This window comes from Mustela erminea, chromosome 17 (assembly GCF_009829155.1).
Source record: "Mustela erminea isolate mMusErm1 chromosome 17, mMusErm1.Pri, whole genome shotgun sequence".
Classification (NCBI taxonomy): domain Eukaryota; kingdom Metazoa; phylum Chordata; class Mammalia; order Carnivora; family Mustelidae; genus Mustela; species Mustela erminea.
Genome location: NC_045630.1, coordinates 37,673,547 through 37,699,625, shown reverse-complemented (window position 1 = coordinate 37,699,625; position 26,079 = coordinate 37,673,547). Strand labels below are relative to the sequence as shown.

Sequence of the window (26,079 nt, the reverse complement as noted above, 5' to 3'; positions counted from 1 at the left end):
CCGGACTGGCCTTGCCACCTTGACGCCGTAACTTGAAAAGGCCCATTTGCCACATCAGAAAGCGCAGTATGAGGTCAGCATCTGGGCCTAGGGCAATTGCTACATTTGGGTGGTAGCAGTATAAGGAGGAGGAGGGAAGAGGACTAACGTGTGTCATCAGGATTCCAGTTCAGGCCCTGGGTGTACTGATAGGAATACGACTCCATTCTTGACTTTAGTACTGCAAGTACTGTCATCGGGACAGAGGGTTGGGAGTAAAAGGTCCATAACCATTGAATTTCACAGCCACGTGATAATGCTAGACTATGTGACTTTTTCCAACCCTGTGTCCCTAGAACCAAGGACTCTGCCTCCCATATAAGTGCTCAATACAAACCTGCCGAATGGATAAAGGCAGTTGTTCTGGGGCAAATAAGGCAACCATAACGCAACACCTGGGAGTTGTAAAAAGCTCCAGAAGGAGACACCAGTGGAGCTGTTCTGAAGGATGAATTTAATCCCCAGCTGAAGGAGGCATAAAAACATTCCTCAATTTCCCTTTTCCAAGAAATCCACATTCCTTGTTCTTTTTCCATCCTGGATCCGAAGAAGCACGCCTGCATGGAGTGGGTTTATCAGGAGAATCAAGCATCATCAGAAGGGCCTGGGGGCCACGTGAGAAGTTCGCTGGAAATATGCAGTCTCACCTCTACTATAACAGCCTATGTCTACCTCTAAGTTATATGGAAGCTTTGCCTCTTTTGACCCCTTTTGTGATCCAATTTTTTGCTGAAGCTATGTTCCTTTTTTGGTTTTTCGAAACTACCCGAACAGATGGTATAGCATAGGAGGTAGGAGCGAGGATAACGGCGACGAGTAGAAGACCACTGGAGTATGCGGATGGGTCCGGGATGCAAGAGTAGTTGATTTTCTTAGACTACAGTGTCTGGCCGATGGGTAGGATGCAAACAGCTAAGGTGTCATCAGCTCAAGTACGGTGGTAGCTCACGTTAGCAACGCACCACCTTCTAAAGATCCCGTTCCAATTTATGGATGTAATAAGGTTCTCTGAGATTCAGGGAGGAAAGCGTTAACCTCCACAAGGTTTCCGCCACCGAAATGTCACATCCCCTCCAGATGTCCACTCTCGCGAGAGTATGAAAAAAAAGTCCTGCATTTTATTAACCCCGCCCCCAGCCCGAGGAGTTGCCTAGCAACGAGGCAACCAACCTCCACAGCTTGAGGAAACTTGGGAGCTTGCGATCTTCAGGCTTCGGTTTCTTCCACCTTCGCGAGCCAGCGTCAGCGATTCAGACTTGAGCCCCGCCCCAGGGAGCCTGCGGGCGCCGGATTGGCCGATGATTCTCTCCAGGTGAGGACCGACGCCAGGGTGGCGGAGCCTGACAGGGGCACGTGATTTGCCGGCTACTGGCGTGCCGGGCCCGGACCACAGTGTGTCAGCTCCTGTCCGCAGCCTAACGGGACGAGTGCCGGGGCCACTGTCGGGAGGGAGCTTAGGAGGGGTCGTAGGGTGAGCGGTGGCTGTACGGCGCCTGGAAGGGCCGGGGCGGGCGGGAGGAGGGGGCCTGCGTACACCCGGATGAGGTGCGGGCTGGTGATGCTTTGCAGTTTTCGGGCAAGTGCGGGCATTGCTGGGAGCGCGGACGTTCAGGCACCGGGAGCGGCGTCTGGTGGTTGGGTTGGAGGATTTGTGTGGTCAGTGGAGGAACAGTGCAAGGTCCTTGAAGCAGCAGGACCTTCGGTCCTCACGAGCCCCTTGTCTGGGTGTGCGGCGTGAGCACAAGACTATCCCACCCCGGTTCGAGTCAGGACTTCTTGTTCAGCAGGTGACCTTGGCGGAAGTTATTTACCACCTCTTTGCGTCCCAGTGTTCTTACAGACTGCGAACCGAGGGATAGATGGGAAGAGGGTGCAGGGCAAGGGCTTGGGAATGAGAACGCTCGAGGAGAAATGGTGACATGCTAGGGTCGTCACGGGGTCCAGTTACAGTTTTTCCTTCAGGGAACATGTTTGGGATTTCCTCACTGCTCCCATATCTGCCAGGACTGAATTCCTGCCATTGGACGGCGGTGACTTTATGATAATGAACTCGATCTGTTTGCAACCCACCTCATTCATCTCCCACTTCTGCCAATACTCTTCCCAGCTTTTTAAGCCAGAATCTGAGGTCAGGAAGGAACTTGGATAAGCCACCTGATTTGGTCAAACTTAGCTTTTCAACCTGTAAATTGGGTGAAAGTAACAGTGGTAGCAGAATAATACCTATGGAAGGATTATTAGAAGGATTGAAGGAGCTAATTTATGTGAATGTAACTCCTAAGTCAGCATTCAAAAGGGAAGGTTCTACTGCAACTCAGTCTATAGATGAGGAAACAGGGCTTGGGAGGACTATCAAAGGGCATGTAGCTATTAACTCTGAGCGAAAGGGCTGGACTTGACTCTTGGCCCAGGATTCTTTCATTTCTACTGCACCTGTCCTCTTCCTGAGTGTTTGGAGGGGTGTCTCCTTCCTTACATTCCTTTTGTCCCTTTCAGACGTCTACCGAGGAGCTGCCATGTCTGGGAATACTGCATCTTCATCAGAACAGAACAACAACAGCTATGAACCCAAGGCCTCCAATCTTCGAATGTCAGAGAAGAAATGTTGTGAGTCTGGGGAAAGAGGAGGGGCTGCTCCCCCCCCCCCCAGGATTTTATCTTAGGAATACAGTTGTAATCCTAGACTTTGATGCTTGGTGGGAGTGAGAGAGAATTCTTCGACATGGGAATTTAAAACCAAGTCTACAAGGGGAATTTCTTGTGTGAAACAAGTAGGCCCCGTGAAATGTCTGTCACTGGGGCAAGACTGCTGGTCTTTGTCTCGTGGGGAGACCTGCACACTCGACTGATGTTGAAAGTTACCCACTCAGTGATTAAGACAGAGTGGCAGGCGCAGGAATTACTTAGGGCTGATACTGTTAGCAGTTTCCCTTTACCTGGGGGGCTACGTTTTTGTGAAAGTGCGGCTCACTGCAGAAATTGCAGGTAAGAGCCAGTAGGAGTTCATTTCGGCAGGCCTCTGGGGGAGTTAGGTCTGCCATCTGACCTCTCACTCTGACTCGGGCACCCTGCTTTCCCTCAGGGTTAGCCTTCACATTTTGCAAGCTGCTTTTCCTGCAGGTTCATTTCTCTAGGGACAGGTTTCACCAGAGCCTTTCCATGCCAGTTCTTTAGACAGAGATGGCAGGTGGGTTTGCAGAGAAATGAAGCATCATTTCTTCTCCCCTGGCACCTGCATTCCTAACCCTCATTGTAGCTTGTATGGGCAAAAAGTTCTGGGCAACTGGCCCCTACAGTTTTGGGGGAGCCTCAAGGAATGCTAATCCTTGCCCTTGCTTCCAGATGCACTTTTCCTGTGGAACCCCGTCAGTCAGTTCTCACTTCATTGGTCATGTATATAGCAGGTGGAAACAGCCAGCCAGCACGAGACCTGGAATCGTGTCATGTTCAAAGCTTTCCCCAGAGTCTTGACCTTGATGTTATATCCTTGTCAGTCTCATGATTAATGATAATCTCTTTTCATCTAGCACTGATGAAGCTTGCTGGGCTTTGCGTGGCATCAGAGGCAGCTTTTTGGATGTGATACTGGGGTTGGCACACCTGTATGATTAGGGTCTCCTTTCTCTGCCAGGGCAGGAAGCCAGGTATGGAGGAAGAGTATCCTATGGGAGATAACTAGTGTAGCACGATGTTTGAGTGCAGCCTTGGAGTCAGACTGCCCGGGTTTGAATCTTGGTTTTACTCCTTCCTAGCTGTGTGCCTTGAATAAGATGCTTATCCTCTCTGTGCCTTAGTTTGCTTATTTATAAAATGGGATACTAATGTTATCTTCCCCTAGAGCAATGTGAGAATTAAATGAGTAAATATAGGAAAGCACTTAGAAGAATGTTTATAGAGCTAAAGTGTATTTTAACCCTCTGGTGACTTTTCATTGCATATAAATGGAATTATACTGTAAAAGCTATACTGTGAGCTCACTATTTATAAGAGACCTATGAAAAATTAGATTTTCAGTAAAGAATGTTTTCTTCTCTTGCTCGACAGTATCCTAACCCAGACTTGGGAGCACTAAAGCAAGGTGCATTCATGTTATTGGGACACTTGATCCAAAAGAGTACAGAGAACAGGTGGCAACATGGGCTGCACAGTGCCCAGCATCAGCTGTATTCTCCAGATAGACCTACTCCGTGCCATTCAAACTCTTCTGCAGTTTTTCTGCCTTGAGGGCTCTCGCTAGTCAAGGAGCCAGTAATCCCAGATCTCCTTTCTATCCTCTAGGCTCTGCACTCTGATTTCTCCTCTCCAAGCTCCACTCTCTTCTCCCCTACTGGGAGCATGGGGTGGGGGGTTTGTCCTGACTCCATCATCATTCATTTACCTGCCCCTTTGTCTTCTCCCCTCGTGGGTTGGACTGGGAGACTGCTGCAGCCATAGTCAACGGAGAAATACAGTCGTGAAGATTCGTGTTAGTTTATTTCCTTCTCCATTGCTGGCCCTTATGTTGGAGCAGGCGCCCCTGCCTGCTTCGTGCTCATATACAGTGGTTGCTTTATTAATAGCTCAGCCACTATCCCCTTGCTGCCAATTACACCTGTGTTGCCTGGCTCCACTCTGGGGTGTGCCCGAGCTGGAGGACTGGAAAAGGACTTCGGGGAGCCAGAACCCCCAAAGGAGCATTACTGGAACTTCAGCTGCTCCAGGGATGGGGGTGTTGGCGGTTGCTGGCCTAGGTGCCTGTAAGGTGCTCAGATGACCGGTTTCTGGGCATCTTAAAGGCACCTCAGGAAGTAGGCAGGTGGGGACAGGGACGAGTGTGTACATGCTTTCCTTTGTTTCTTTTATCCTTTGAGATGTTGAGTAGGGCTGAAACAGACAAGCTGTCATGTGCTTTTCCCAATTCCAAAAGCAGTAACATGTTCATGAAAAACTCAAACAAAACAGAGAGAAGTGAAAAGTAGAAAAAAAAACTCTCACAATTTCTCCTGTCGCTGTTAAGTTTATTATTCGCAATATCTCCTGGTGTGTGATGAAAATAGGTTCACATTGTACATATTCTGTTCCACTATTTTCCTCTTTTTTTTTTTTTTAAACTCATTGTATTGTGGGGGGCTTTCTTGGGGGTGTCTATAAATCCACATTTAGCTCTTTCTGCGCAGTATTGCATTCTGTGGATATTCCAACCTCCCCCCATGGATACTTGCCCTGTTTTAGGTTTTCCACCATCACAAGCAATGCTGCAGGCGCGTCCTTGCCTATATATCTTAGCGTGTTTGCACCAGCCGCTTTCCTGCAGAAGAAATCAGAGGAGCTCTGTGTTGATCAACATTACGAATTTATTCTCCTAAAAAGTTCTGTATTGGTAGCTGCTTTTAATATTTCAAAGTGCATAGATAGAAATTGGGCATCATCAGCTATAGGTGCACCGGTTCACAAAAACATGAATTTTCTCAGTGTTTAGCCACAGAACTTGGGTATTTCATGCCTATGAGATAAATAGCGGGAGATAATTAGCAGCTTTATGACCACTGCATATTTGAAAAGTATTGGGCCTGTTTAGAACAAATTGTAGAAGAAGGCCTTGTTCATGAAAAGGCCGGGAACTACTACTACTACTAGTACTACTTATGCTGGGAATCACTACTACTAGTACTACTACTAGACCACCTTTCAGGATTAGATTACAGAATTTAGTCATACTTATCACAGTGCTCCCTTGGCCAGGTGCTGACAAGAGCTGGTGGCTGGGACTGATGGGGCAGTCATGAAACCGGGAGTCAAGTCAGAGCCCTGACCTTGACTTTGTACTGTGTAATTGTGGGCCAAGCTCTTCACTTCCCTGGGTTTGCGTGTTTCTCTTTGTAGGAGGGAAGTTATCAAGCCCTCAATTCCTCTGAGTATGTTCCTGAGGGAGAATAAGTTTAATATTGAGAAAGTGAGTTAAATCTTATTTAAAGAAGGTAGGAGAGAATTTCAGGATTGAAATAGCTCTTCATTATATGCTTAGGGATGTGTTACATTGTCTCTGAAATTAACCAGCTTGGACTATCTACTCTTCAAATTAAGGTGGTAGTGGTTTTGTTTTGTAACAGGCAGGACAGAATGTTCCTAATTTTGTCAACCCTGCGGTTTGAGATAGGAAGTGTGTTTTAGTTTTGTACTCTGGAACATGAGAAGCCCAGGGGTGGGAGGTGTGGTGCCTTGGGGAGTCCTTAGAGACCCCTGTTTTCTTTTGCTCTTAGCATTCTCTGTCCAGTTGGGTAAACATGCAGCAGCTGGTCCCCTGTTTAGCTTCAGAGCAGCTTCCAAGCATCAGTTCATTTTTAGCTTTAGGAAGGGTCAGAGGACCTTTGGGGGAAGCGCCTAATGGGCTGGAAGTTGTGGACAAAGCCGCCCCAGAAGTGCAGGTAATGAGGCAGATCATGGGGGATTAAGCAGAGCATGGTGCTGAGCTGGAGAAAGTGAAGACTCAGGAGGATTTTACTACTGAAAGGCGAGCAGCCGTATCCAGGCAGACCTGTTGAGGGTCAGAGATCAGGGGTTCATATCAGCTAAGGCTGAAGCCCTGCCCTTGTGCTCCCTATTTGGACACAGATGAAAATCACTTATCTTGCTCCTTGCCTGCTTTGGAGGAGACCCTGCCCAGGCCCAGGAATTGTCCATGCGCTCAGCGGGTGAAGGACTAAAGGCCAAGTCCTCTGGCCCCAAGTCTGGGCATCCGCTCCTCCCTCACCACTTGGGTCTACTCTGGTTTCTGGGTACTTCTTGCCCAACACCCCTAGGAAACTGTCTTCCTTCTGAGATCTGTCCCCTACACAGGCCCTTCTGCTCACTTCTCCAGTGAGATCTGTTGAAAGGGACTTTTCCTATGCAACTACCTCAGTTTTCCTGAATTGTTTCTTAGCATTATGGGGCCACCTTGTCTCAGAGCCGAGAAGCATTGGCACCCAGCAGGGCCCCTTCCGGAAAACAGTGTGGGGAAGTGGAAAGCAAAGGTGGCTCTTTCCGTTTCTCATCCCCGGGCAGGCCCTCCCCTCACAGGAGCTTACAGAGCCTGGGTCCTCCTACCCAACGTCGGTTGGGTCCAGGCCCCAGGGAAGTAGCTGGCAGCAGCGGAGACCCCGTCCCACCGCTCCTCTGTGGCAGAATGGGCAGGGAGGAGCCCGCCCCTGTAAGCAAGCTGTGGAGGGAGCACGGGCTCTGGCTTCTAGTGCCAGCTCTGCCGTGACTCGTCCTGTGTCCTTAGGCAAGTCACCTGACCTTTGACTGTCAAGTTTTCCCCATCTGTCCACTGAGCCCTATCTCCGTTCATGAGCATTCCTGAAATAAGTTTCGTAAGGAAGGACGGACCAGTGACTGTTCCTGCTTCTCAATGTGTTCAGACGGCCTTTGAGGCCGGCTGGCCAGGATGCCTTGCAGGCTAGCTTTACCCTGAAGCTTCCTGAGGGGCTTGTCAGAACTTGTGTCAAGTAAATAGGCTTTGCCACAGTCTGAATCTCACTATGGTTTAGAAATTCGGACTTAAGCTTGTATCCTGAGCACAAAAGCCAAAACAGCTGGAGACCAGGCTCATTTTATACTGGGCAAGCTAGCTCTTGCCCATGGCTCTGAAGGGATGGATGGGATCCTTGGGATAGAATCTCTGTGGGACCTTTTGTAGCCGGCTCATCACTGGAGAAGCTCCAGGCCTAAGGTGTGCCTCCACAGCTATAACATTCTTGTGTTATTAGACAGGTGTTATTGTGTTATTAGAAGGTGCTGGTGGTTCTTATCTTTCTAATCTTTTCCACTTTTTCCTCCATGTACCTCTGTGGAAACTTTGCACATGTGGGGAAGTAGTGTCTTGGCTTGGGTACTTCTTGGAAATTTATATGACCTTTTAGTTCTCTTTTAGGAGACTGGACTGATAGCTCCTCTATATGCCATCCCAGTCTTTCCCTAGCTTTGTTGAGGTGTAGAAAGATTAAATGAGGTTATTAAATGATGTTACTAGCCCAGTGCACAAACCTTCCACAGCTTCTAGCCATTCAGTTCTGTTCTCTTTCCCCTCTAGCATGGGCATCTTACATGACCAACTCCCCAACTCTCATCGTTATGATTGGCTTGCCAGCCCGAGGCAAAACCTATGTATCCAAGAAACTCACACGGTATCTCAACTGGATTGGGGTGCCCACCAAAGGTAGGTGCAGGTTATTTATTCCTTTGGAAGGGAAATGATTAGTTCTTGGGTCTCCCAGGCCTCTGGAAGAGCTGTTCTCCTTGGCATCACGATTACAGTGTGCTCCTGGTGGAAATAGTGGTAGATTCCTGATTTGCTGGATTTATTCCCTGTTTACAGACTTGTTTCCTCTTGGACTGGGTAGACTGGCCTAGATTTAACAGCGTGCCTTTGATGGTATAGGGCTTTACCGCCATAGAGATCATCTTGTCTAATACTAGCAGTACTTGCGTGAAGTAGCCGGTGTGGCTGAGGAAATTGAAACTCAGACAGTTTAAGACTTGTTCAAGGACTAATATGTCTGAACTTGAGTCTAACTTGACTCTTAATCTGGTATCATTCCCAACATACCATGGTGCTTTTTTTTTTCATTTCCTTGGCCACCCTGACATTTAGACCAAGAAGTCTCCTTTGGTGGGGCCTTTGTATTTTTTCACTACTGAAGGCTGTTGATGTCATCTGCAGTGTTTAATCTTGGGGTATATCGGCGTGAAGCAGTCAAGTCCTATAAGTCCTACGACTTCTTCCGGCACGACAATGAGGAGGCCATGAAGATCCGCAAGTGAGTCTTCTTAGGCCTGACCTCCTGGCCTGCTCTTTCTCTGCCATCGCAAGACTAGATGTGGCAGGGCTCGGTTTTCCTCTTAGTAAATATCCTCTGGGGAATTTAATGAAGATCATTTGGTGGACAGGTCATGTTGGGCTTGGGTAGGTAGAAGAACAGGCTCAGGGAGAAGTAAGTATGTTTAGGGTAAACCTATAGAGCGATGCTTTATATGCGTGGGGAAGGGGAGAGATATAGGACAGTCTAAAAACCTCAGTGGGGAAGTTGGAAAGTCTAGTTAGGGGGAAATTTTGACCCTGGGAAAACTTCAGTGGGAAGGGATGTAACTCCTCCAGCAACCCAGCTGTTCATGTCTCTGGCTGTGTCTGCACTTGGTCTGGCACCATTCTTGCTGGTGTCCTCTGTTCTCATGGCAGACAGTGTGCTTTGGTGGCGCTTGAAGACGTGAAGGCGTATCTCACTGAGGAGAGCGGGCAGATCGCGGTGAGCCTTCCCTGCCTCTTCCCTATCCTGATCTCCGTCCAGGAGACTGCACAGCCTCCCGTTGGGTCTGCCTTGGCGGGATTCCAGTTCTCTCGGCCCCCTCATCTGCTTCGCGGCCTCTCTCCCCAGGTGTTTGATGCCACCAATACCACTAGGGAGAGAAGGGACATGATTTTGAGCTTTGCCAAGGAGAACTCCTTCAAGGTAGGGTTTGGCTCCCCACTGGAGGAAAGGGATGAGTGGAGGTGGGGAGTCAGGGGGCACATGAGGATCTCTTTGACTCTGGTGAGTGAGGACAGGCTTGGCTGTCCTTTCCTCTCGTGGGGAATACCCCCAGTCCTTGAGTGTTTTCTTTCAGGTCCTTTCTCAGCCCCTTAGCCTGTATGTCCAAAGCCCTGGGGATGTGGTAAGAGGTATTTTTCAATGAAGAGGCCTTGAAGGCCACTTTCATGAAAGAAAATCCTGGGGGATGTGGTGGCCGTCCGTGGTGGGGCAGGTGTGAGCACGGGCTGTTAAATGAGCAGCCTGGGCACTTCGGACTCATTTGTCACTACCTTCTCTCCCTGGCCAGGTGTTCTTTGTGGAATCTGTCTGCGATGATCCTGATGTCATTGCTGCCAACATCCTGGTGGGTGACACGCCTGCATACCATCACCTCCCTGTCCTTTCTGCCTTGTATTATGTGTGGGTGGGTGGGTGAGCGGGGAGAGTCAGCTGGGCAATGAAGAAAGAAATAGACACATTCAGCAGTGCAGGGTGATCTTTTTGATCTGCCAGAGCACCATTTCATACTTCTACAGTGTTCCCTTGGGAGAAGAAACTGAGGCTCTGAGGAATAAAATTAGAATGAGCTGTTGAATGGAACCCAAGACTTAGACTGTGGCTTTGGCCCTGTGTTCTGGGTACCAGCTGGATCCTGAGACCTAAAGCTGTCCTCAGAGTAGATCAGCCTCTTCACTCTCTGTCAGGACCACGTAGGAAGGTCATCTGTCCCACTACCTTTACACTCAGGTCAGTGCTGTGTGCACTGAGTACCTTGTGCCCTGTATGGTCACAGTATAAACCAATGCTCATTTGATAGGTTGTACTGTGCTGTGTAGACATGGTGTCATAGTAGTGTTCTCCTAGCAGTGTGGGACTCTGAAGCATCTAAGAAGGGGCATCTGGTCCAAGTCAGGCATGCATCAGATCAAGCACCCTATTCTGAATGGTCGTACGGAGAAATTGAAGCCCATTCTGTGTTCCCAGCAGGGCATATAAAGGGATTGAGGCCTAGGAGTAGTTGGAGCTATGTGAGTGCCTCAGTCCTTCAGCCAAGGGCAGGCACATGACTGCCGAGTTGTCTTTCCTTTCTTGGTTGCCAGGGTCACAGGACAGGGAGGGGGCACTCAGTGAACGGGGATTGCCAACAGCTCCAGTGAAAGGGCCCTTCTATGCACTTCCTTCTCTTTATTTAGCATTGGCTGTTTGCAGGAGGGCTGTTAAGGGCACACCTCTGACCAGGCCCTACTCTCCCTATGATTCTAGGAGGTAAAGGTGTCGAGCCCTGACTACCCTGAAAGGAACAGGGAGAATGTGATGGAGGACTTCCTAAAGAGAATTGAGTGCTACAAAGTCACCTATCAACCCCTTGACCCAGACAACTATGACAAGTAAGGTTTAAGGCCATGATTTGAAGGGCCTGAGGCAGGGGTCTTATTGGAGAAAAGGGCCTTTCTCCCTCTGACCTCAAACTTTCCTCTGCCCACCGGACCTGTCATGTTTGCGTCATGCCAGAGAAACAAGAGTGGATTTGTAGCAGCCATGTAGGCTGCATCTTACACTTGAACCGTGAAGTGTTTTTAGCATCAGTTCTTCCTTTCTGTTCTCTACAACAAGATTTCTCAGTCTCCACATGGCTGACATGCTGTGCTGGCTAATTCTTTATCACAGCCGTCGGGGGCTGCCTGTGTGCCGTACGATTTGAACAGCACTCCTGGTCTCCACTCACCAGATACAATAATACTCCCAACCTGCGATGGGCCAGAATGTTTTCAGACATTGCCAGGTGTCCCCGGGGAGCAAAATCAAGTAGTTCTAATTTAATCTAGGATATTGTAGGATATCCCTCAGAGATGTGTCTTCGGCTTTTGATCAGTTTTTAAAGTTTAGTGTGTGTGTGTGTGTGTGTGTGTCTGTGTATACACATACATATATGTATATATATATATTCTGTAACACATCTATTAGTATATAAGTGTATTTATATTACAGAGAAAAGAGTAACATAATATAGAATATGTTTACATAAACCGTAAGTTACGTGTATAGGTACATGTACATTATATATATATGATATATATATGATGTATGTATCTGATACACATAATACAAATAGATAAAGTAAAAATGTGTAACAAACATGAAAATATATATGAAATATGTATATGATGTACATATATGTGTATGTGTGTATGTATACATATATATACATAAAGCATGTAAAGTCCTTAAGAACATGCCTGGCTCATCAGAAATGTCTGTTCGGTGCTAGCCATTATTACTGGGGTAGTGTCTGTTGGCAGTGTGATATGCAGTATAGGTTAACTTGATGTGCCTGAGGTATAAGAGCCATAGTAAAATGTCAAGTCCATGTTGAAGAAAGGTGTGTACACACAGAAACCTGGAGAATGTGGCTACGCAGTTAACAGCTGTGTTTGAGTGAGATACAGCCCCGCTGCCAAAGAGATGGCAAGATAAGTGTGCATAGCTCACTGTTCCATTGTTAGAGGTCTGCTTCATGTTTGAGTCTTTTTTCTTTTTTTTAATTTTATTTATTTATTTGTCAGAGAGAGAGAGAGAGCACAGGCAGACAGAATGGCAGGCAGAGGCAAAAGGAGAAGCAGGCTCCCTGCTGAGCAAGGAGCCCGTTGTGGGACTCGATCCCAGGATGCTGGGATCATGACCTGAGCCAAAGGTAGCTGCCTAACCAACTGAGCCACCCAGGTGTCCCATGTTTGAGTCTTTAAATTCCTTCAAGTAGATTACCCAGAATGTTAGTGTTTGGAGGTATTCCTTAATATGGAGATTGAAAACTGCTGTTCTAGAAATGGTGTAATTGTATATTCTTCTACATAGAAGTTCTATATAGAAAAACATTCTAGAACAATGTGTGTGTGTGTGTGTGTGTGTGTGTGTGTTTATAGATAATATTTCTGATTGTAGGGTTTGGGTGATTTTTATTTGCATCATTCTACCTTTATTTGAAAATTTTTTAGAATAAGCATTCATCATTTTTTAAAAATTTAAATTCAATTAGCATTGATCATTTTTACAGTAAGAAAAATTGATGAGGCAACCACTGCAGACATACCTCTGAGAGAGGCGTGATTAGGCTGGTGCAGGAGACCTGTAGAGATCTCTAAGGTTCTGCTGCCTACTGCCCTCCCCACCGGCAATGCCATTCTCCGGCCAGCTCTTGACCACCTTGGATGAGGGTTGTGCTTCTCACCAGACTCCAGGGTTAGCAAAATTGTCAGGTCACCTCGTCAAACCCTGGACGGAAAGCCTCGATTCTTCATACCTACTTCTCTACACTACTTGGCACAGTATGGGCACTGAAGAAATGGTAGGCTGGCTGGAAGTTTGGGACATCTTACTTCATCTTGGGTCTGAGATTTGATGTGTCTCTAACCAGTTGGTTCCTTAAATGTGGGTTGGCTCTGACAGGAGAGGAGGAAGAGCTACCTCAAGCCCACAAGTGATTATGGGAATCCTTCCCTTCCCACTCTTATCCTCAGATTTTCATTCCCAGGGATTCTCTTTTCTCCTTCTCTGTCCCAGGGATCTCTCTTTCATCAAGGTGATAAATGTGGGCCAGCGCTTTTTAGTCAACAGAGTCCAGGACTACATCCAGAGCAAGATAGTCTACTATCTCATGAATATCCACGTGCAGCCTCGCACCATTTACCTTTGCCGGCATGGAGAGAGCGAGTTCAACCTCTTGGGGAAGATTGGGGGAGACTCTGGCCTTTCGGTGCGGGGAAAACAGGTGAGGCGCCTGGCAGCAGGCTGGATTTCCCAGGCTTAGAGTTGGAGAAGGAGCATGGTAGAGGGCATCTCTCTCTCTCTCTCTCTCTCTCTCTCTCTTTTTTTGAGGTCATCTCTCTTATCACCTTACTTCTTCCTCATTCCCGCTGGGGCTGAGGCTGTGGTTTCAGCCTCAAGCAAATGCTGAAGACCTCCTCTTGTCCACCAATTCTGGCTGTGTTGTAGTGTGGTAACTTGGAGCCTCTCCTGCTGTTCACTCAGCCGTCAGATATTTATTGGGCACAACTTGTGTGCCGAGCACAGCACAGGATGCTCCAGGGGAAGTTCATTTCCTCTTGGGTTTATCAGAACTGTGTAGCACCTCTTGGATTTTGACCGTGGTCCTACACATTGTTCCTTGTAGGCCAAGTTAGCAATTGTGTGTATGTGTCTATATGTGCACGTGTGCACGTGTTTCTCTCCTTTAAAAATTTTTAATCTCTGACCCCAGTTTGCCCAGGCTCTAAGGAAGTTTCTGGAGGAACAGGAGATAGCAGACCTCAAAGTGTGGACAAGCCAGCTAAAGAGGACTATCCAAACTGCTGAATCCCTGGGTGTGACCTATGAGCAGTGGAAGATTCTAAATGAGATCGATGCTGTGAGTAGGAGTTCTGATGGCTACAAAGCCAGTAAGTCTTATTCAGGCAGGAACTCTCAGAGATCACAATGTGGGCAGTTTTATCTAGAATACTAGAAAACTAGTAGTTCTAGTGGGGGAGGTGGGAACAATTGCATCCTAGTCAGGGTTTCCTGGCTGTTTGAGCTCCTGTGCCAGGGACGGGCCCAGACCAATCTGGGACCTAGCACTTCTGGCATCTGGGGACAGTGCAGCTCCATTGTGTTCCTTTGGATATTTTTGTCCCGGGAAAAAGAAATAGCTAACAACTCACTTCTTTAATTTCTGCTTAGATCATTTGCCAGCTCTTCTGGAAAATTCCTTCCCAAATTTTTTCTTGGCTTTCTCTGTCCTTGAGCACAAAAGTAGGCTTTTCTTTTTCTTTTCTTCCTCTGTACCTTTTTATGCCTTCTGCAAGAATTCTCTAGTCCTTTCAGTTTCTCCTCCTTCTCTGCTTCCTGTTCCCTTTATCCTGCTGACTTTGCTTGGACCTTTTAACTTCTCTGAAGTAGTTGGAGCAAGTGGCAGCTTAAGCTCGAGAACCCACGTCCTCTGAGCAGTAGCCCTCCCCCTGCCCGTCCCAGTCACCGAGGCCCATTGGTGGCACTACAGGCCAGGACCTAGCACAATGCTGGGCATGTAGTAAGAAGCCAGGATTCCTTAGTGTCGCCTCCGTTGTGTGTGTTGGGGTGGGGGCGTGTGTGTCCCCCTCCCTCCTGCAGCCGGTGTGGCTCCCTGCAGGGCGTGTGTGAGGAGATGACCTATGCGCAGATTGAGAAGCAGTACCCAGACGAGTTTGCACTTCGAGATCAAGAGAAATACCTGTACCGGTACCCTGGTGGGGAGGTGAGATTTCTCCTCAGGTGGGGCGACTGGCCCAGCAGAGGCTGGGGGTTTAGCTTTCGTTTGGGGAAAGGATTAAATGGGACGTGTTGGGTCTAGAAAGTGTAGTCAAACCATCGTGTCATTTTGTCCTCCGACTTTGGGTCACAGTGTGTTTAATTCGGCTTAGTTGAATATCTCATTAAGATCTCCGGGGATAAGGGTGACAGGATGTCTTGTATGTTGATTAATTGTAGAATCAGCATCTTCTTTTTTACTTCTTTTTTTCGTTCCACTCTCTCAGTCCCACCCTGACCCAAGCAGGTGTAGGCCCCCGAGTCAGTCTGTGGGGTGTGAATGACCTCCCTGTCATCTTGCGTGTTTGAGGCTGTTCGCTGGCCTGAGGGCCTTTGTAGTCTAGAGCCATGGGAGGCCCAGGTAACTAAAATCAATGGCAGAGGTCCAGGAAACCCCTAGGAGCCTCTTGTTGCCTCAAGGGCTGCCTGTTCGTCTGTGGGAAGGAAAAAAGACACAGGCTGAGTTCACATTTCCTCTTTTTGACCTGTAGCTTTCTCGATCTGAATGTTGCTCTTGAAAGGTCTGAGGATTCTCCAGAGATCATGGGGCTGGGGGGTGGTTAGCAGGCGACACGAAGTCGCTGACCCTCCAGGAGGAAAGCCAGCTGGGGAAGAAGGAGAAGTAGCCTCCTGACTCCGGAGCCAGCCCCCGACTTGGCTGCCCGCCTGTGCCTGGCCCCCTACCGGTCGGCCTCACTTCCCCCACAGTCGTACCAGGACCTGGTGCAGCGGCTGGAGCCTGTCATCATGGAGCTGGAGCGTCAGGGCAACGTCCTCGTCATCTCCCACCAGGCTGTCATGCGCTGCCTGCTGGCCTACTTCTTGGATAAGGGTGCAGGTGACATTTGAGGGAAGGGCCAGGGGACGCATTCATGGGGAGAGGGCTGGACTAGGGGTGGCAGAAGGATCCCGGGCAACAGAGCCTCCCCCTCTCCACTCAGAGTGGGGTGCATTCTTCGGACAGCAATATGGGGCTCCTAGCAGCCACTGGGCCAGCTACTTGCTGAATTGACCCCTCTGGTACAAAAGCCCCCAGTGGAGAGTGGCCGCTGCTGGAGCTCCTTAATCCTGCTTGGCTAAAGGGCCAGTGTTCAGCCATTCCCTCCTGGCAGGATCAGAAAAGTGGTTGAACATTCGCAGCTTGTTATGTGACTCCAAGGAGGGTGGTGTCTTAGAAGCATCTTCATCCTTTGGATTCATCATAGGACAGTTTCTGGGTAAAGCCATAAGGAAGTTGCTGGCTTTTCTGACCCTTCCCTTCCCTTCCTGATCTATCTGAGCTGCTGGGCAGCCTGCACATGGGCCTTGGGTACACCCAGGTGGGCCACGTTCTTCCCTTCCACTGGGTGCTGGCTACTCACTCCTGTTTTGTCTGCATGGAAGGATCTAAAATGGCTTGCTTTCCTTCCTTAGACTCTTAGTAGCGTGGGCAGCTTCTTTGGTGGCTGTCCTATTAATTGTCTGGGGTTTAGGGGAGGAACTGTACAATTCTAGGTCAGGGTGGAAAAAACTCATGAGCTCCTTAGATTCTCCTGCTAACTTGACCTTAATCCATAGTACTAAGAGCCGTCTCTCACCTGGTCTTTCTCTTTTCAGATGAGCTACCATATTTGAGGTGTCCCCTTCATACCATCTTCAAACTTACTCCTGTGGCCTACGGTAACTATGATCTTAGCTGCTGGGCAGGAGGTGGGGACTGAAGAAAGTCAGGCTATTTGATTTTTTGCTGAAGTTTGTCTGGAAGTTCAACTTTATCATCCCTGTATAGCAGGGAAATTCCATCAGTGCTTTCCATTTTTAAAAGGATGTATGGGGGCACCTGCGTGGCTCAGTCAGTTAAGTGTCTGCTTCAGCTCCGGTCATGATCTCCGGGTCCTGGGATCGAGTCCCACATCAGGCTCCCTGATCAGTGGGGAGCCTGCTTCTCCCTCTGCCCCTCCCCTTGCTCATGCTCTGCATCTCTCTCTAATAAATGAATAAAATCTTAAAAATAAAAGGATATATGTATAGATTTAGGAATATATACGTTCTTTTATGGTATGTTTTCCATACTGAATCTAAGGACTTTTCCTTGGAGATTGTTTTCCTGAAAGGTTTCTCTTTCCTCTGCTTCCTCAGGATGTAAAGTGGAAACCATTAAACTCAATGTGGAGGCTGTGAACACGCACCGTGACAAGCCAACCGTAAGTACTTTCCCCAGATGAACACGCAGGCTCCCTGCCACCTTGAGTCTTTGAACCTTTGACATCACAAGACTGGGGTTTTGTTTATATACAAAAGGGGAACACATCCAGAACTCATGTCCTATGTAGTCTGCTTATTTCCAAAAGGAAGAGATGTTGGAATTATTGCTTTTTAAAATTAGTCCCTCTTTCATGAGTCTTAACCTTGAAAGTTGGCTCCTGGAAATCCAGTTAAATTTGGGAAATGTTTGGCCGAAGTCAAATACAGATCCTCCCCCCCGCCCCCCGGGAGTGCTCCCTTTAGAAGTAGGACCCAGAAGAGCCTATAAGGTGTTTATTTCTAGGTCTGTCCTGATGACCTGTGTGATCTTAAGTAAGCCCCTTCCTTTTGTGGGTCCTCCTTCCTCCTTTGGAATATGATGCTCAAGGAGCCGCTCCTTCTACAACCCTTTAGCTTCCTGGGACTAGGGCTAAGGCCATGGCCCATGTCTTAGGAGAGACTCTGTCTGCAGAGGAACAGGAGTGGAGGAAACTGTTGTGGTTACAAGCATTATTTAACCTTTATGAGTGAGCTTTTGGCTTGGCTTTCATTTGTGTGGTGTCCCTCCATTTCCAATCAGAACAACTTCCCCAAGAACCAAACCCCTGTAAGGATGAGAAGGAACAGCTTTACGCCTCTGTCCAGTTCGAATACAATAAGGCGTCCAAGAAATTACAGTGTTGGGAGCCGGCCCCTCAAGCCCCTCAGCCCTCTCCGTGCCCTGGACACGCAAGAAGGGGCCGACCAGCCGAAGACCCAAGTCAGCATTCCGGTGGTGTAACCGTGTGTCCCCTCCAGGCTTGGCCTCCTGCCCTTGTCACTAAGCACCAAGGAGTCATTTAACTTTCAGCCCCCACCCCCAGCACCCCACCATGGATCTTAACACAGAACGTGAGCTCATGTGTTTCCAGACCAATCTTAGCGGTTCTCCAGAGTGAAACATGTCCCCACCCAGGGGCAATTTGACCAGCGGGTGTTTTAGGACACGTCCTCAGTTGGGGTGGTCTGGAGGAGGAGGAAAAAGGATACACTCCCCTGGGTGCTTAGCATAGCTGGGTCTGAGGTTAAGCCTGCCGCATAGACTTGGTTCTTGTCCCTGGTGTCTAAACTCCTCACATCCTTGTGTTGGTAAAGTGGGGGGCGGGGTGGAGGGGGAGACAGAGCCCATTTTCCCTTCACCTTTGTCTCTCTGAGGTGTGCTTTACTCACAGTCCTTACTTGCCTGCTTTGTCCCCCCCTTGCTCACCTGCCCTTTGGATCGTCAAGTGTGATGCATGGCATTGTCATCGTGCTGTCTGTCGAGGAGGGAAGGGGTGGTTGGCGAGAGAGCAGTCTAGGCTCTGTTGGTGCTCTCTGCAGGGGGCCTCAATGGATCCAGACTGGGGGAGCTTTTTTTCTTTGCCCTCTCCTTTCCTCTCAAGCCAGGTCCTGAAAGGGTCAGCCCAGGCTGCAGATCATCCACAGATGCTCTGGGGCCTGCAAGTGGACATAGGGTGAGAGCTCGTGCCTCCTTTCACAAGAGCCAGTGCTAAGTCTGCGAGGCTCTGGGGGACTTGGGCCTGAGGATGTGCGAAATATCTCGGTTGGTATTACTCACTTCAAGAGCGAGACATGGGTCTTTCTGGCAGAAATGACGTTTCTGCCAGACGTTCTGGACGTTCTGACGTTCTGGAATGACGTTCAGGAGAATAGGATGTTCTCGAGCTCTTGCGGGGCTCTCGTAGGGCAGTCATGTCTTTTGTCAGTGGCTCCCAGCTTTGCCAGCCACAGCACCTTTCCTGCCGAGGCCAGTGACCTCTGGGACTGTTTAGAAGGACAGAGATGAAAGAGTCACCACTGATACTGGAATTGCTTAGGGCAAGTGGCAGAGAAGATTTCACTAGAGCTTTTTATTTTCCTGTAATGTTCAACACTCTCCTCTCTACCTTAAAAAAATTTTGCATGAGCAAAGTTTTGTGTGTGCGTGTGTGTGTGTGTGTGTGTGTGTGTTTTTCCCCTAAGTGTAGAAAGACCTGGCTATGAATTTACTCTCCCTCACTGGTGTATTTTATTTCATGTTGGTGTCCAGGAGTCTTTGGGACCCTGAGGGGTCTAACTCTTAATGATCTGGAATTGCCTATTCACTTTTGTCATTTTGTTTTCTCTGTAGGGTTAACCAGGAAACATTTAGAGCAGGGGATTCTTAGCTTCTTGGTACCCCCCCCCCCCGCCAGTTCTGTACATAAAACATGAATATATTTGCAGTTTTCTGAGAGAGAAGTCAGTTTGCTCATGAGGTTTTTAAAAGTGATGGAATGAGTCTCTACCTTAAAGTTACCAATTGTCTTTCGGAAGAAACCAGCGAGAGCAAGTGACCTATTTGCCAAGGGTCTTTTTGTTTGGTAATAGAAGACCTTTTCTCATGGTTCTCATCCGGGAGCACTCATTAGAATCCTCTTTAGAATTTTCTTTTTTCTTTTTTTTTTTTTTAAGGATTTATTTATTTATTTATTTATTTGACAGAGAGAGATCACAAGTAGGCAGAGAGTCAGGCAGAGAGAGAGAGGAGGAAGCAGGCTCCCTGCTGAGCAGAGAGTCCGATGCGGGACTCGATCCCAGGATCCTGAGATCATGACCTGAGCCGAAGGCAGCGGCTTAACCCACTGAGCCACCCAGGCGCCCCGTCTCTTTAGAATTTTCGAAGCCCATACATGCTCCAGTCCACTCCAGGCTTAATACGAACTCAGAACCTCTGGGGTTGGGGTCTGGACATGTATGTGTTGAAATAACTTCCCTGAAGATTCTGATTCATATTCAAGGTTAGCTGTGGGGAGAAATACTTGGACTAGTTCCTTGGACAGATCATCAACCCAAGAATTCTGAATTCCTTTTGGCTTTGAAAGGACAATTCTCTAGAGTTCGACATCTGAGTAGATGACAGTGTTACACCACGTGACCCCCTTGAAGGCAGGCTGCTGTGTTTTAGAGGCTTACTCTGGGTTCTCCTTCCATCTTTAACTTTCTACACTGCAGGGTGAGGCGGAACAAATCGCTGGGTGAGGAAGTGTCCTTGGGTAATAGCTGGGAGTGTTCAGCAGTCTGGAGAAAGGCACAGAGATAAAGCCAGTAGGATATAAAGGTTATCATCACAGGCAGCTGATTTGTGACCTTGAGTCCGTCATTCTTTTTTTTTTTTTTTTAAGATTATTTATTTATTTATTTATTTGACCCAGAGAGAATGAGATCACAAGTAGGCAGAGAGGCAGGCAGAGAGAGAGAGGGAGAGAGAGAGGGAAGCAGGCTCCCCGCTGAGCAGAGAGCCCGATGTGGGGCTCAATCCCAGGACCCTGAGATCATGACCTGAGTCAAAGGCAGAGGCTTAACCCACTGAGCCACCCAGGTACCCCCCTTCATTCTTAAGTCCCGAGTAGGACATCACAGTGTTTCCAGTGGCTGCTTGCCAGCTTCTGGTCCTCAGTGCGTCTAACCTGCTGTTCCTGTTTGGCCACTATATTCTGGGTGCATGTTGTCTTTGTGGGGCTTCAGGCTGGGTGGGGGCGCTGATGGTGATTGGGTACATAGAATTGGAAGAAAAGGTCGTTGCCCCGAAGAAGGTTATTTTTAGAGACAGGGTATATAATTTATAATAAATGAATTTTTGTGAACGAGCAACACATTGAGTCTGTAACTGTGGGCATTGAAGTGGAGTTCAGATTCCTTCAGACTAAAGGGGGTGGCCGGTGAGAGTCCTTCCCCTCCCGGTGAGAATGAGATGTGGTCTAGGCGGCATGTGGGGCGCTTTTACAAGGTGGCTTCATCTAACCTTCCTTGGCTGGCAGCACCCTTAGCCCAAATGATTATTCACTCATCCCCCACCCCCGTGCACCATAAGAATCATTCAGAGCTAAGGAATGACAAGCAGGGGCATTTTGATCCAAAGACTCTGGGTCTGGGCTGTGCATATTCTTAGTGAGAGGAGGATTTTCTAACTCATGAGCATTGTGTTATCCTGTTGTAAACCGCGGCCAGAGCCACAGGTCACGGGGATGTTCACTGTGGCCCTCAGCCTGCTCCTTACTTTCCCACTCTCCCCCTGTGCTAGTTTGCTTCTCCCAAAAGAGGAGCCTAAGGTAATCCTTCTAGTCTCAGGGGCACACAAGAAATTAGAACTTGACTGTAGCATTCTTCAGTTCTAGAGCAGGAGCCCTCCAGAGAAGTTTCTGCAGGAACAAGCCAGAAGGATACAGAATGGCATAGAGCTCCTCCTCCAAATTTTAGAGAATTTCTTTTCTTTTTTTTTTTTTTTAAAGATTTTATTTATTTATTTGACAGAGAGAAATCACAAGTAGATGGAAAGGCAGGCAGAGAGAGAGAGAGGGAAGCAGGCTCTCTGCTGAGCAGAGAGCCTGATGCGGGACTAGATCCCAGGACCTTGAGATCATGACCTGAGCCGAAGGCAGCGGCTTAACCCACTGAGCCACCCAGGTGCCCATCTACTTTCTATCTTTTCTATCCTCCTCTTCCTGCTTACTGAATGTGTATTGGTAGCATCTGCACACTGCTATAGTTAGGTCTATGTCACAGATTCTACAAAGAAAGGATGGATTCCAGAGCACCTTTTGCTAAGGCTTTTGGTTTCATTGTGGGAGAAATAGGCCTTAGTATTTCATCTATTAAATTATTTAATCTAGTAAATGGAGAGAGGAAAATCCCTGTATATTTTATTGTGTTGCTTGGAAACTGAGTGATGAATTTTGTGACAAACGTGAAAGAGGAATTGGAGGCAGATTTAGAGAACTAGCTTCGCTTGTCTCTTAATCCTCAAATTAGAATTTTGTTCTTATTAATCTGTATTGTCTTTGGTTTTGTTTTGATAATGGGATTGTTTTACATTCAGCTGCAAAGTAGAACTAGAAAATCTTAAAAACATGCATTGTGTAGGGGTCTGCCCTATCTTACTGCCTCTGGGTTGGTTGGTTGGTTGGTTTGTTTGTTTCTCCCTCAAGGAGTTAGAATTAGGAATACCTGTCTGCGTTCCCAGGCTGAAGGACGAGTGTTTCCTTTAGTTCTGGTGTTCCTCTTTGCAACCCACAAATGGATCTGCAGAGGCACCTGTATTCTCAAGAAATGTGACATAACTTTGAAAATAAATCCATCTTACAGTTTTTCTCTGAGTAGGAGGTCTACGTTTTGGAGAAATTCATTGGTGCTTGGGGTAGCGAAAAGAGAGAGGGAAGAATGTCTAATGATGCAGAAAACTATACTATATCTGTGTTACACAGCCTTACAGACATTCCATTGTTTCTCTTGAGTTCAGAAGCCATGTTGTTTTTGTTTTCAAGAAATTTGCTCAATTTACCCAGTTTTCCTAGCACGTATTTTGACATGGTCATGTTTTAAAATATTTTAGTTTAAAAAATATCTGACTTGAGCCAGGTTGTGACATTGGCAGGGTGGATCTCTGACTTCCCAGAGACGTGATTCAGTCATCAGAAGTATGTCCGGGAATTTAATATGGATGCATAATGTCCAGAAGACTGTATCTAGTAGCATCCACATGCTTACCGACTGGCAGGCCCTGGGCGAGTCTGTACGCTGACTGACTGACTGACAGACTCCAGTAGGGTCTTGCAATCTGACTGTCTTTTTTCTAATTGTACCAGTTAGTAATATAGGCGTATTATTGTAATTTTGTGTCTGTTGCATGTGTCCTACAAAGAAAGGAAGTAAACACTTTACTTTTTTTCAGGGGGAAGTTCTGTACTTACCGATTTTTAGTAGACGTTTCTTTTAAGAGTAGCAGCCAAATTCTCATCATTTTGTAGAAAATGAAGGTTGAACTTCACTTCTGTGTGATATTTTGTAAACTTGGTGAAGTAAATACCTCCTCAAAGCCAGAAATTCTTACCTCTACCTGCGTTCATTCCTCCCACTCCCCCACCTCTAGGCAAGATTTCCCTTTCACTGTCTGCTGATGAACCTTCTGTGTCCTCAGCTTCCCTGTCACAGGATAGAGCAGTGGCTAATGCTGCTTTTTTCAGTCTGCCATGGGTTTGGCTTTTATTCATAAAATCTAATAAATAAAAATGCAAAGGAAATTTTGCATTTAAAAATTGATCTTAAGAGTTGGCAAAGGTATTCTTTCCAGTCAGCCTTTCCCTGGGGATCTAGGACCAATATTTATCAACTCAGTGTTTTTGTACTTGAAATGCTTGTATACATTTTTTTTTTATTGTGTTGAAATAACAAAATCCACTCGTTCTGATATGGTAATGGTTTTACTGTGGGCAAGAGCGAAAGACTGATCACCAGCTGTGCCCCTTGGAGGGGGTTGGAAATGGTTGAAGGGAATGGACTGAATTGGGAAGTCACGTACTAGAGTTATGCTGCAAATCGATTTCCTAGGCACAGCTCTGGTGAAAAAGGAATGTGAGTCCTTACCAGCATTCTGATTTAATCTGGTGACATTGATATCAAAATATGCCACTCAGAGCCACATAAGGTGTGTATAACTGTATTTGAAATGTGCTTTTCTGTGTGTGTGTGTGTGTTTGTGTGTGTGTGTGTATAGAATGGGTAAATAAAAATGTTGAGTAACTTGAACCTATCAGAAGGCTTCTGGGTTTCTTGTTTTGTATTTTGGGTTGTATTCTCCACCCACTCCCCCTACCTCCGAAACTGTTTCCTGCTGCTCCATGATAGGGCCTCAGAGGAGCCAAAGCCAGTTGGCCGCGCAACGGGAGTCCTTGGTGTGGGCATGGCTCTCTTCCACCACCTTCTGGGAAAGATGGGAAGGACATTATGGAAGACATGTGAACTTCAGTAGAAGTTGTGTGTACTTTCTGGCGCCTCTACAAGAATTAAGAAAAAATTACCTTTGCCCGAACCATACTATGAATCCCGTTAACCACATGTAACTCATTATCATAAAGGAAAAAGTATGGAGATCTCTTAGAATTTAGTGAGCTGTTCCTTCTAAAACATGACCCGCCTGTTTCTAAAGAGCTTATAGTCAACAGAATGAAATGACATTTAACTTCTGGGACAGGAAATACGGGTGGAACTGTGTCACCGCCTTATGCCCCTCATTTACATCAGCCTGGCAAAGAGCAGGAGCTCCTTAGATATGCAGCCTCTGGGGCCTCGTTACAGGGTCCCTGAATTAGAATTGCCACCCTAACAGGATGACCAAGTGATTCCCATGCGCATTGAACTGATGCTTGAGAAACACTCCTCTAGGGGGAGGAATTCCTCACGAAACACTCGGTGTCAGTTTACGGGAAATCAGTTTATGATTTGTGCTCTGACGAATTTCAGAAGGTCTGGGATAGCTACAACCGTAGAGACCCTCCTCAGAAGCCAAGGAGCCCCCGACTGCAAAGCCATTTGGTCAGCATGGTCTTTTGGCTGATAGTAGCCTACGTGCTCTCCTTTTACCACAGGATTTCCTGCAGCTTCTACCTCCTATCTTGGGTGTATAGCTTAGTGCCCGGTCCAACATGGTTACAAAGGTCGGTTTCTCAGGGAAAGGAGCCTGTTGGAGTTTGGTAAAGGGTAAAAGGGTGTGTGTGCCCGCACAACTGAGGGTCCGTGCATGTGTGCGGAGGTGGGGCTGTGGGCAGTGGGGGAGCAGCGGGCGGGTGGGGGAAGGGTTCTGCTTCATTTGATTTGATTTTGGCAGTGGCATAATTACTTTCTCTCTCTGGCTCGCAGGCAGAGACGGGGTTGGCTGTGCACAGGCACTCTTCGGCGTCCCTCACACCGCTTTGCTGATGATGTAAAGGTTGAAGCCAGACCCCTCCAGGATCTACTACAAGGCTGTTGATGGCAGCCCTACGGGAGCTCTGTCAGGAAGTTAAGCTGGGATTGGACATTTGAGGCCACCAAAATGAGGCCTGGAAAAAACATTACATTTCTTCCGCTCATGCCTAATGGGAATATGTGTTGCACGGGAAAACTTAAGTGCCCTGTGCCTCAAAAGATCTAACAGACCGACCCGATCGGTTTGTATGATCTCTTTGCTGGGTGTGACCCCAGTTGGCCAGTCTTGTTCCTTTTCGGCCTTTAACTTCCTACCTGCGGTTGTATCCCTGGCTGCCCGTTCTTTTCTGGAACGCAAATGGCACCTCTTCAGACTTGTTTGCGAGTGAGAGGGCTGCACCACCACGAGCCTGTTCTGTGCTGTAAGAGCTGGTCTCTGCGTCTGTTCCAGCGAGGAGGCTAGAGGACCTTATATATATCTGTGTTAACTGTCCCTTTTCTGTCATGTTGGAAATGAGACAAATTCATCAGGTGAGTGGAGGGTATCTGAGAAATTCAGTCCCTGTAATGTCTCTTCTGTGGTGGTGGAAGGGCAGTATCAGCTGCCTTTTCACAGAAAGAAGTTTTTCCTTGTTCCAGGTCCTGTGAGGGCAGGATCTGACTGCAAGACTCCCCAGAATGGGTCCCTGTCTTCAAAGGACCCTTTTCCGAAGTAGCTACTGTATTTCCTACCTGATGCTGCGTCCCCTCACAGCAGCAGAGGGAGGCGTCATTCTCCAGTGGTTGGGAATGACGGTTGGAGAGAAAAGTAGGGCGCTATTGACAGGACCTGAAGAAGTGAAGAGGGTTCCTTGGGAATCAACTGTACCAGGGAGTTCTTGCTTCAAACCAGGTTCAGGGGGGCATGGCTTTCTGTGGGGTCTGTCACTATGATGCGGTCTCTATGAAAGCTGTGGATGTGGCTTCGAGAGCAGCTGGTCTTCTGATGCCTGCCTCTTAGCTAATTGTCTCTAGAGGGTCTCCTGGTCTTTATGTAGAACCCTGGGGGGGGGGCAGGGGAGACCCCAGTCTTTGAGGTATCTGTCATTTGGCTTCCTGTAAAGATAAGCCAGGTAATTCTCTAGATCAGTGTGATTCTCTGTCAATGTGATTTTGATGTCAATACTCCAATTGAGGGTATAGAAGCTCCAAAAGATAAATATCTTACAAGCAAAATTCTTTTTTTTTTTTT

At 47.6% G+C, this 26,079-nt stretch overlaps 1 protein-coding gene across 10 annotated transcripts; it reads left to right on the top strand.

Moving 5' to 3' along the window:
- The first annotated feature begins 38 nt into the window (after positions 1–38).
- PFKFB2 (6-phosphofructo-2-kinase/fructose-2,6-biphosphatase 2) lies at positions 39–26,079 on the top strand. 10 transcript variants are annotated; one of them, XM_032316989.1, is made up of 17 exons: positions 1,369–1,510; positions 2,536–2,646; positions 8,090–8,215; positions 8,720–8,816; positions 9,236–9,302; positions 9,432–9,506; positions 9,874–9,930; positions 10,830–10,954; positions 13,125–13,332; positions 13,822–13,968; positions 14,728–14,832; positions 15,594–15,723; positions 16,482–16,544; positions 17,004–17,068; positions 17,689–17,868; positions 24,530–24,598; positions 24,801–26,079. In XM_032316989.1, the coding sequence occupies exons 2-16, from the start codon at positions 2,556–2,558 to the stop codon at positions 24,566–24,568; spliced, it is 1,575 nt and encodes a 524-aa protein (XP_032172880.1). In that variant the 5' UTR covers positions 1,369–1,510; positions 2,536–2,555; the 3' UTR covers positions 24,569–24,598; positions 24,801–26,079. The 10 variants fall into 10 exon arrangements, 9 of the variants coding, with proteins under 9 accessions (XP_032172876.1, XP_032172880.1, XP_032172879.1 ...); XM_032316988.1 differs by having other exon boundaries at positions 17,689–17,880; XM_032316985.1 differs by lacking the exons at positions 1,369–1,510; positions 24,530–24,598 and adding an exon at positions 39–1,351 and having other exon boundaries at positions 17,689–17,880.